Raw genomic sequence first — 11,728 nt, forward strand, 5'->3', positions numbered from 1 at the left:
GTTAGTTTCCATTAAGAAGTGTCTTTACACGTTAGTTTCCTTTTAGAAGTGTCTACACACGTTAGTTTCCTTTTAGAAGTGTCTTTACACGTTAGTTTCCTTTTAGAAGTGTCTTTACACGTTAGTTTCCTTTTAGAAGTGTCTACACACGTTAGTTTCCTTTTAGAAGTGTCTACACACGTTAGTTTCCTTTTAGAAGTATCTTTATGTGCCATTTCCATTAAGAAGTGTCTTTACACGTTAGTATCCTTTTATAAGTGTCTTCACACGTTAGTTTCTTTTAGAAGTATCTTTACGTGCCATTTCCATTAAGAAGTGTCTTTACACGTTAGTTTCCTGTAAGAAGGGCCTTTACACATTAATTTTCTCTTAGAAGTGTCTTTACAAGTAAACTTATTATATGACAGGCGCCAGATTGAAGCATTTTCTTTCTTCAACAGTAACGTCAAAGTCAGTTATTCAACCGTCGTCTATAAGCAGTTAGAGAAATTGGTGAGTTTTCCGGTTTATAATCTTTCCTTTATTTCCGTCTTTAAACAAAAATAAATTGAATGCCTGAGGTAAAGTGAATTCAAAAAGCCTCCACAACTTTGTTTGGTAATAAATATCCTTAAAACGTAAATGTGTGGTAGGACTACGGTAGTGTGGTTCTCAATCTAAAAACATCTCAATAGCCGCGGCTGTAATCAGATCAAAAAATCAGTCAAGAGATGTAATTATGAGCTAAAAGTTTGTACTTGAAAAAGAAAAAAATTCAGGGTCGTTCAATGAGCCGTTATGCCGCGGCTAAAACCTTGCCCCTTCATTCAGTGGGTTGATTAATCTCCCATAGACTTAATTGAAGCTACCAAATGTTTATCAGACATTTTTATTCACAGTTAAAGCTATATAGAACTACTTTTAAACTTCAAGTTGATAAACATTCTATTTATGAAGTTAAGTTTATCTGTTGTAATTATTTTAGAAATAATTCGGGACATTGTGCAAATTCAAAAATTAGTACGACAAAAACAGGCCTGGAATACACTACCAGCAACATATAAGTAGTATCGTATACAAAAACAGGCCTGAAATACACTACCAGCAACATATAAGTAGTATCGTACACAAAAACAGGCCTCGAATACACTACCAGCAACATACAAGTAGTATCGTATACAAAAACAGGCCTGAAATACACAACCAGCAACATACAAGTAGTATTGTATACAAAAACAGGCCTGAAATACACAACCAGCAACATACAAGTAGTATCGTACACAAAAATAGGCCTGAAATACACCACCAGCAACATACAAGAGTATCGTACACAAAAACAGGCCTGAAACAGACCACCAGCAATGTATACAATACTACTTGTATAAAAACAGGCCTGAAACAGACCACCAGCAACATACAAGTAGTATTGTATACAAAAACAGGCCTGAAACAGACCACCAGCAACATACAAGTAGTATTGTATACAAAAACAGGCCTGAAATACACAACCAGCAACATATAAGTAGTATCGTACACAAAAACAGGCCTGAAATGCACAACCAGCAACATATAAGTAGTATCGTATACAAAAACAGGCCTGAAATACACAACCAGCAACATACAAGTAGTATCGTACACAAAAACAGGCCTGAAATACACCACCAGCAACATACAAGTAGTATCGTACACAAAAACAGGCCTGAAACAGACCACCAGCAACATACAAGTAGTATTGTATACTAAATCAGGCCTGAAATACACATCCAGCAACATATAAGTAGTATCGTATACAAAACAGCCTGAAATACACTACCAGCAACATACAAGTAGTATCGTACACAAAAACAGGCCTGAAATACAGGCCTGAAACAGACCACCAGTAGTATTTTATACAAAAACAGTCCTGAAATGTACAACCAGCAACATATAAGTAGTATCGTATACAAAAATAGGCCTGAAATACACAACCAGCAACATATAAGTAGTATCTTACATAAAAACAAGCCTGAAATGTACAACCAGCAACATATAAGTAGTATCTTACATAAAAACAGTCCTGAAATGTACAACCAGCAACATATAAGTAGTATCGTATACAAAAATAGGCCTGGAATACATTACCAGCAACATATAAGTAGTATCTTACATAAAAACAGGCCTGAAACAGACCACCAGCAACATACCAGTAGTATTGTATACAAAAACAGGCCTGGGATACACTACCAGCAACATATAAGTAGTATCGTACACAAAAACAGGCCTGAAATAGGCCACCAGCAACATATAAGTAGTATCGTACACAAAAACAGGCCTGGAATACACTACCAGCAACATATAAGTAGTATCGTACACGAGAGATTTTCGATTAAACAGCCACGTTTTGAAAGGAATATTGATGTTACTGAAGTGTATTGATATGCTGTTTAACTCTGTAAAGAATTCGATAGCTTAATTTGAAATGTTTATAACTTATTGAACTTTGAAGCTCTAACTAACTAAGGTTGGTTGGAAACTTTATCTGCTCTTGTATAAATTATTACTTCATTTTGTTGCACGCTGCTACGTAGTTGGCGGATCTTGTTGCCAAGAAACTGCACAAGGTTGGTTTTAATTCTATCCTTAGCTATTCTCGAGTGATTCGTTTGTTATGTGTTAGTAATTAATATTGCTTTTGCAATTAAAACAGGCCACCTGCTCAGATCAAAACTAAAAACCAACCCTGTGAGTGTATACTATTCGTATGTTGTCACTTATAAATTTATCCATATGTTCCTGTGTTGTTTGTGAAATTAACTTATATAAAATCCATTGTGTGTCACGTCACGTCACACTTGATTTCTCGAAATAGGCGGAATCATAAAAGCCTAAATGCGTTTATCCAGATAGAATAGTTTGATTACTATCTGCTCGTTACGATTTTAGTGAAGGGGCTCGTCAGGGGGGGGGTCCGTGAAACCTTATAAGTGTAGTGAGTGTTGGTATAATATACCTAAAGTAAAGACTCAGTGTGGGATCACCTAGCCTAGAGCCAAGTGCATAAAATTTATCACGAAAGTAGAAAAATCGAATTAATTTTAAACTTAAATTGTTTCTAAATTAAGCTCTTTTCTGTTATATCACCAACATTTTAAATAAAAAAAAACAAACCTCTTTAATCAACGGAGGCTCTAAATTAAGAAATCAACAAATATTTTTTGTCTATACATTTCACTTTTTACTTTCAGTACATAGACTAACAAACAATATTAAGTTGTACTTTTGTAGCTAAGCAACATGACATAAAAGCCATTGTTGGAACGTAGTGTTACCAAAACACACTGGCTTTTCTATATATTAAAAGTTGTTAATCTAACTGATTTTCACCAATAATTATTCTATGAATACACCACGAATTCATTTCATGAATTATCTTAACTACATCCTAAGATATTTATCCTTTCACATTAACATGGATTTATTCTTTAAACTAGCGGGGCAAGTACTAACCCTCGTACCCCATAGTGTACCCTAACCTCACATTTCATAGCTAAATGAAATAAATAAATTTTGCGAAACAAGTTTGACCAAAAAAAAGAGGTAGAAACGTGCAGTCGATGCAATCAAACGTCGGTAAATTCCTTTGTGAGCCAATCAAAAATATCACTGTATCCCGACTCAAAGAAGTATTTATTGATCCTAGGTTGAAGAAAATGTAGGTTATAAAGTACAGGAAACCTGCTGCAAAGCTTCGGCCACCGATGGAGTTGCTGAGTCTCAAACAGTGGAGTTGGGGACAGCCATGTTTGAACTCTACTTGAATCTACAGGAGTTTGTCCGCTTTAGAGATAACTTACCACCAGAGTGAGTGTTGTTTACCATCTTTACTTCTGAATGAAGTTGGAAGTAACGCGTACCTAGGTGGTTAGGACAACTTACCCTAATATGAAAACAAACTTGAAGTTTATAGAATACCTTATTTAAATATGCTTAAGGATCTGATTAATATTCTTATTTGTAGTTTAGTTTATAATTTTGTATTTGGTTTGTCTTCAGATGTGGTGGTACAAGTAAATGTAAGAGAGTTTCAGAAAAGGCTTGATAAATATTTGCATGATAAGGATTGACATTGTTTATATATATATATATATAGTTTAGTGTTTAGGACAGCCTGCCCCCAAGTGGCACAGCGGTATATCTGCGGATTAATAACGCTAGAATCTGGGTTTCGATACCCGTGGTGAGCAGAGCACAGATAGCCAATTGTGTAGCTTTGTGCTTAACTGCAAACAAACAAACAATAGAACAGCCTAGATGGACTACAAAGTCCATATTGTCCTTGGATGCTATGTTCATCTGTCTGTAGGAAGGATATAGCAGAGTTTTCTTTTGTGTGTTTTAATCAATCACCTGAATGTGAATAACGGTGAATTACGAAACGCCCAGAATCACTTTTAATCGCCTAGACAAGACATTTCTCTTAACGTATGTTTTTATGTAAAACAATTTATTAAATTAATTTGTATCAACTGTCATTACTTTTCTCCGTGAAAGTAGTAAATAATGTATAAAAAATTTCAAGTATTTATTTTAATAAAATTAGAAACACACGAAAATACTTCGTGTAAAGTTGAGGCGAATTAGATATAACAGGTGCTGTTTTTTTATACAATCGTGAATGTGTAGTTGTCAGATATAATCAGAGCTCCTTATCCGTTACTCTCATTTCTTAAACGACCAGTAATATACATGTTTGGGTGTAAAAACTGTATTTTCTGTAGTTTATATCTTACGCTCATGGGCTGTTAGAATGTTGGTTTTATTTTTAGAATTACCCATTTTGTATTTTATGAAAAGTACATTTAATGTAGAGAAATGACATATTAACACGCTTGACTTCGATCATGTATTTTAAAATATTCTTCTCCCGACAGTGAAAGAACGGAACTTGTTATTTCCAACTATCATTTATGGTTCTCCGATGTTATCGATCAGTGGTTCACTGTGGCTAAGGTGAAAGCCAGACAGAGGATCAAAAAAGCTTTGGAGTTAGATAAGGTAACGACTGATCATTGAACTGAACATTCCTTCTTGGAAAACTTCTCGTTGTTAAGTAGACTCAATTTTTCTTCTTGGAAGACTTCTCATTGTTAAGTAGACTCAACTTTCCTTTTTGAAAGACTTCACATTGTTAAGTAGACTCAACTTTCCTTTTTGAAAGACTTCACATTGTTAAGTAGACTCAACTTTTCTTCTTGAAAGACTTATCGTTCTTAAGTAGACTCAACTTTCCTTTTTGAAAGACTTCTCATTGTTAAGTAGACTCAACTTTTCTTATGGGTAAACTTCTCATTGTTAAGTAGACTCAACTTTTGTTATGGGTAAACTTCTCATTGTTAAGTAGACTCAACTTTTCTTTATGGAAAACTTCTCATTGTTAAGTAGACTCAACTTTCCTTCTGGGAAACATCTCATTGTTAACTAGACTCAACTTTCTTTCTGAAAGACTTCTCGTTGTTAAGTATGAAACTTATAAGAACCGGTGATGGGTATAACGAATACTCTCGAATTCTCTAAATTAGAGCTGGTCTTAAATATAACTTTCATGTCTGTCGCTTGTCATCATTTACTTCATTAAACAGTCTTGAATATAAATCAGTGAATTTTCTTCACATATTTTATTGCGTATATAATTTTCCTTGATATAACCGTCTCGTAGACACTCAGACTTTTAAAATGTGGAGAATTTTGATACATACATAATCAAACAAAACCGGTCTTTTGAGTTTTGAATCCTTATTTTGCGTTGTCTCAAGTAAGGTTCTGGCTAACATACATTGGTAGTTCACCTTTTATTGATACAACGAAGCGATAAGTTACGATCCCGAGTATGGCTTTATTCGTCAAACCTAATGGTATTGTTTATTCGAAAGACCTTTCTCGTGTGTGTGCGTCTTTCAAAAAGTAGTATTGAAAACAAGATACTTTAACGAAATTTTCCTAAAGTGGACTTCTTATGTTATTTGCTATATTTAACCTTAATAGCAACTTATACGACACAGAGGCCAAATGGCCAGGCCAGAACCAGTGAGCAGCACAAGGGTATTGTCCGAATTTCAGCTGAATACCAGGAATGACTGTCACTCTTAAAACGCACCCACGACTGAATATGTGGGGCGTGCTCAGTAGCACCGCTACACGAACCTTAGACTTTCCGGTCCGCAGTCCTTCAGGCCAATCTGTTGGTTTCTTTAAAACTAATGGAATTCTCAAGTCATTATTTCAAGGTCCGACATATCTTTAAAACAGTCGTAAGTTACTGACAAAGTTGAGAGCATAAAGAAAGTAAACGTGATTGGTGTTGTACGTGCTTTCAAGTCTTTTCTTACGTTTGGTCAATTAGAGCTATAAACTCACTCAGTGTTATCCATTCAGGAAAATCAAAGAGAGAGAGAGTTAGTCGTGAATCAAATAAATTATTAAATAAAATCACGCCGCCATATTGTGCTATCTATGTTCAATTTAAACATCACTTTAGGCTTCTCGCAGAATATTTATTTTTTGGCACGTAACTGCTGACATACAATGTTATTGGATTTTGTTTGATTTTTTATGTAGTACCCAAACAGGCCTACTACGCGTGATGTCATTCCACGTGCTTGATAACTTGACAGGGGGAAATCAGTTTACGCCAGCTTAGTTATTTTCGATGTTTAAAAATTCAAGATGAAATATTTAATGGAATTTTATTAATTAACTCACTGACCAAACAACAGAAATTATTTTCGAGTTACACCCCTTGGTGAAACTGATGTTTTTTGGAGAATTCCACCTTCACCAAAGCGCAACGTTATTTATCTGAACAAGAAAAACCCCTCACCAAAGCGCAACGTTATTTACCTGAACAAGAAAAAACCTTCAGCAAAGCGCAACGTTATTTACCCGAACAAGAAAAACCCCTCACCAAAGCGCAACGTTAGTTACCCGAACAGGAAAAACCCCTCACCAAAGCGCAACGTTATTTACCCGAACAAGAAAAGAGAAGTATAAATCAAGAAGTAAGATTGCTAAAAATCTTTAGAAATGAAACGGTATGCGCCATAAATCAGAATATCAAGACTATCTTATGATTTAAATCGTTTCGTTCCTTAAACTCAAATAAAATATTTTTACAAATTTCTCCACATGCTAACAAGATTAGTGCTTTGGTAAATTACTAATATTTTCATGAATTTTTTTTACTAATTTCTAATTGTTATATTAACCTGTTTTTTTTTTATTAACTCGTTATCCTTTGCTTCTTCTTCTTCTTCTAATGTGGCTCAACATCCGCCGCATTTTCCTTCTTTCTTCCTCTCTTGTGGTTCATCGCAAATCATGCTTGAACAGAAGGTAAGATTTTCACTTGTTATCTTTTTAGTGTTCGTAATAATCTAGTCCACTGACGCATTTATCAGAACATTATAGACAAAGATTCGTTATTTTAACTTTTAAAGACAAACCCAGAATATTCTATCTGTTTTTTCAACACAAGGCTCCTCAATGAGCTACATGTAACCTTATAAGTCCTCAAGTTTATCACTCAACCAGTGAATATAGACAAACCCAGAATATTCTATTTGTTTTTCAACACAATGCTCCTCAATGAGCTACATGTAACCTTATAAGTCCTCAAGTTTATCACTCAACCAGTGAATGTATTATGTTAAATGACTGGCTTAACGAGCCTTTTATCGTTGTAAATCGTTTTACGCCAGACAGTTTTCAATTTCAAAGAATATTCGAAACGTCGTTTTACAAGAACACAAACAGGATAATTTTTCAATTTTCAGTCTCTCAGAACCTTATATTGGCGTGGGCTACTCGAATCGAACACTAGAATTTGATAGTCAATCTTATAATATATTCACATCCTCAAAGAACAATGCATTCTTCGCAAACCATGGACTCTCGGATTTACAGCCCGGCACGTTGAACACTCGGCTACGCCAAGACCTCTTCTAAAGACACGTCTATTTTTCTCTGACGAGTCATTAGAGGAGGATCGGGCGTGGCCCAGTGGTTTCTGTAAAAAAACAAAAAATTAAGTCCCTCTCATGCCGAAATGGCACATAGAATCCGGTACTGAACTCCGGCCTAATTGACACAAATGGTTGAAGGTTGTGACACATTCCCCTCTGGACGGAATTCCAAACCATCGCAGGTTAACGTGCAAGACTATAATCCTAGGGTCAATGTCAAATTTCACTGTTCGATTTGATAAACCCAATACTTTACGTTGGGCGATGCCTCTCTCTAGTCTTTGAGCTAAAAAATTAGGGACAGCTTGTACAGTTAGCCCTCGTACAGCTTCGGGCTACAAAACTAGCAAGAAAGTTCTAGAAAACAATGGAATGGTAATCACTAGAACATTTTACTTTCTGTAAGAGTGAAATTTTTAAAATTAAATTCACCTAATTTTTCAACATAAGTAGTTTAATGTTGAATTAATAAAATAACATAATTAGGAAAAACATTATAATAACCATCACGATTGTCTCTTGACATCCCAATTAAGGATTAGAAAAGACAATAGATTTAAACTGAACATTGAAGAAATATTCTGATTTATTGTTTTCATTTTCCCCATTCTGCCTACCGGTGCTCTTGTGAAATAATTTTTCTATTTTGTTATACATATATAAAGATAGATGGCGCCAAAAGACTTATGATGAAAACCGGATCGGTCAACAGACGGAAAACACTAATTATATTTGATATTTTTAATATTATTCATAGCTGTCTGTCTTACTTAATGGTACTTCTTTATGACATTTTAAATACTTTATCTTAATTGTTGTTTATAATTTATAGAAAATCTTTATAATGCTCGTATTTTCAAATATTATTTATTTGTTATTAACCCGACAGAAAAGTGTCCGTTTTCTTTACTAATCAAAATTAAAAGATATTAAGTATGTTTATTATGTAATATTTACTTATACACTTTTATTTCTTGTTATACAGATTAAAAGTGTGGATAACTTGGTGAAGTACAGTACTTCCGCTGTAGACACTGCTACATGCTTCGCTCAGGTAAGGTCATAGTTGTTACTTGCTACATGCTTCGCTCAGGTAAGGTCATAGTTGTTACTTGCTACATGCTTCGCTCAGGTAAGGTCATATTGTGTTACTTGCTTCATGCTGCACTCAGGTAAGGTCATAGGGTGTCACTTGTACATGCTTCGCTCAGGTAGAGTCATAGGGTGTCACTTGCTACATGCTTCGCTCAGGTAAGGTCATAGGGTGTTACTTGTTACATGCTTCGCTCAGGTAAGGTCATAGGGTGTCACTTGTTACATGCTTCGCTCAGGTAAGGTCATAGGGTGTCACTTGTTACATGCTTCACTCAGGTAAGGACATAGATGTCACTTGCTACATGCTTCACTCAGGTAAGGTCATATTTTGTTACTTGCTTCATGCTGCACTCAGATAAGGAAATAGATGTTACTTACTACATGCTTCACTCAGGTAAGGTCATAGGGTGTCACTTGTTACATGCTTCGCTCAGGTAAGGTCATAGGGTGTCACTTGCTACATGCTTCACTCAGGTGAGGTCATAGGGTGTCACTTGCTACATGCTTCACTCAGGTAAGGTCATAGTATGTTTTTTATTTAACAATCTACTCAAGTATAGTACCGTATCAAATTTCCATACCTCTAACGTATTATATCATAGTGAATCAGATATATTGTGGTGAATCGTAAACATGATCTGTCCTTCACAGAGAAAACAGGATGATTTGTACGTAACAAATATGTTTCTGTCTAGTTGAAAAATAAAATAATTAATTGTTCAGAAGTTAACTCAAGTGCTGCAGCCTAGAACGTTAGTTAAACGTGTTTGTATTGTGATTAACACAATAATACAAAAATCATACACTACCAAGTTCATCTTGTCATGTATTTATAACTAATGATAAAACTCACTCTTTTCTGGTTGTTTTCCCATCACTTATTGACGTTTCTGGTTGATCCCCATCACTTATTGATATTTATGATTAATTTACCATCACTTACTGACATTGACATTTATGGTTGATTTCCTATCACTTACTGACATATATGGTTGATTTCCTAATCACTTACTGACATATATGGTTGATTTCCCATCACTTACTGACATATATAGTTGATTTCCCATCACTTACTGACATATATGGTTGATTTCCCATCACTTGCTGACATATATGGTTGATTTCCCATCACTTACTGACATATATAGTTGATTTCCCATCACTTGCTGACATATACGGTTGATTTCCCATCACTTACTGACATATATGGTTGATTTCCCATCACTTACTGACACTTCTGATTAATTTTTATTTCAATTACCTGTCACATATTCATAACAAATTGTATACGTAACCCAAAATGTTCTTGTTTTCCATCAGTTGGTCTTTGCACATTTATGTCAGTCTGAAACCTAAGGGGTTGGGAGGGAAAATGGATAACGAAATTACATACGTTCAGAAAAAAAAAAAATATATTACATTAAAGTTACTGTTATATTTCTTTTGGATAGATTAATAAAACTACATCTTAAAAACTGGTGAATATTAAAATCACCGAGAATTGCGAAAAATAAATAACTTACAATAATTTTGATTCTTAGTAACCCGTCGATTTCAGTCGTTTTTTTTTCTATCTATATATATTGAATAACATGATTATTTTCTTTTTCGTGTGCAGTTGAGGTTGTTGTAACCATGACAACGTCTCCACGCACTTTCGTTTTCTCTCACCAAGTCTAGAATGTTTCGGTTCGAACCGGTCAGGCGCACAAATGTGAATATACCATGTCAAAAGCTACTGTAAATTTGTTTTGTTTTGTTTTTAGTATGAAAAGATGATCTTGTGGAATTATCTTTGCTTTGCAGATTAAACAGATCTGGTTTCAGCCGATCTGGTTAAATAATCCTGGTTTCACCTGATATCATGTAGCTATCTTTATTTTTTAGACTAAATACTTCTGGTTTCAGCTGATCTCGTGTAGCTATCTTTGTTTTTATACTAAATATATCTGGTTTCAGGTGATCTGATATAGCTAACTTTGCTTTTCAGATTAAAGAATTCTGGTTTCAACTTTCTTGGCCTGACCTTGCTGGCTCGTATCCTTTCATAATTAAAATCCTGCAGGTAAGCCTAAAATAACAAAAACTACTCTGAAAACTTTACAGTAAAACGTTTTGTGTCTGCTTTAATTAAGGAAATTTTTTACCGACTTCCCAGCCCTTGATCACCATGAATCATTCAGGACTTCTTAAATATTCCACAGAGGAATTTTAAAATCCCTTACTTAATTCATTTTCTTATTATTACGAGTTTGACAGCCATTTCACTACCCCCGTTGATGTTTGCAGCGAATGACGCACATGGGCGCCGTCCCGCCATCCCCGTGAAGCCAACAACAACAAAAATACCTCGCCTGACGCGTCAACCTTTGCTGGTATTTCAAAGTGATATAAAAAAAAACTCTACAGTTTTCTTCGTTTACATTAACAACTCTGTGGCTTTATAATCTTTGTTATAACTATTTTTCTTTTGATTCTGTAGTTTTTGTGTTTAAATAATTACAAAACTTTCAAAATTATATTTCGGTTGTAATGTTTGTTTTTTGAATTTCGCGCAAAGCTACACGAGGGATATCTGCACCAGCCATCCCTAATTTAGCAATGTAAGACTAGATGGAAGGCAGCTAGTCACCACCACCCACCGCCAACTCTTGGGC

At 35.0% G+C, this 11,728-nt stretch overlaps 1 protein-coding gene across 1 annotated transcript in view; it reads left to right on the top strand.

Moving 5' to 3' along the window:
• Positions 1-11,728, top strand: part of LOC106470611 (BAI1-associated protein 3-like) — a gene marked incomplete at its 5' end in the record, with an annotated part of 45,603 nt that overhangs the window by 8,778 nt on the left and 25,097 nt on the right. The window contains 6 exons of the mRNA XM_022399238.1: positions 441-492; positions 2,547-2,579; positions 3,659-3,819; positions 4,890-5,013; positions 8,962-9,030; positions 11,062-11,136. Coding sequence (XP_022254946.1) covers positions 441-492; positions 2,547-2,579; positions 3,659-3,819; positions 4,890-5,013; positions 8,962-9,030; positions 11,062-11,136 — 514 coding nt within the window. The remainder of the gene's footprint in view (positions 1-440; positions 493-2,546; positions 2,580-3,658; positions 3,820-4,889; positions 5,014-8,961; positions 9,031-11,061; positions 11,137-11,728) is intronic.

Source organism: Limulus polyphemus, unplaced genomic scaffold (assembly GCF_000517525.1).
Source record: "Limulus polyphemus unplaced genomic scaffold, Limulus_polyphemus-2.1.2 Scaffold4115, whole genome shotgun sequence".
Taxonomy (NCBI): Eukaryota; Metazoa; Arthropoda; class Merostomata; order Xiphosura; family Limulidae; genus Limulus; species Limulus polyphemus.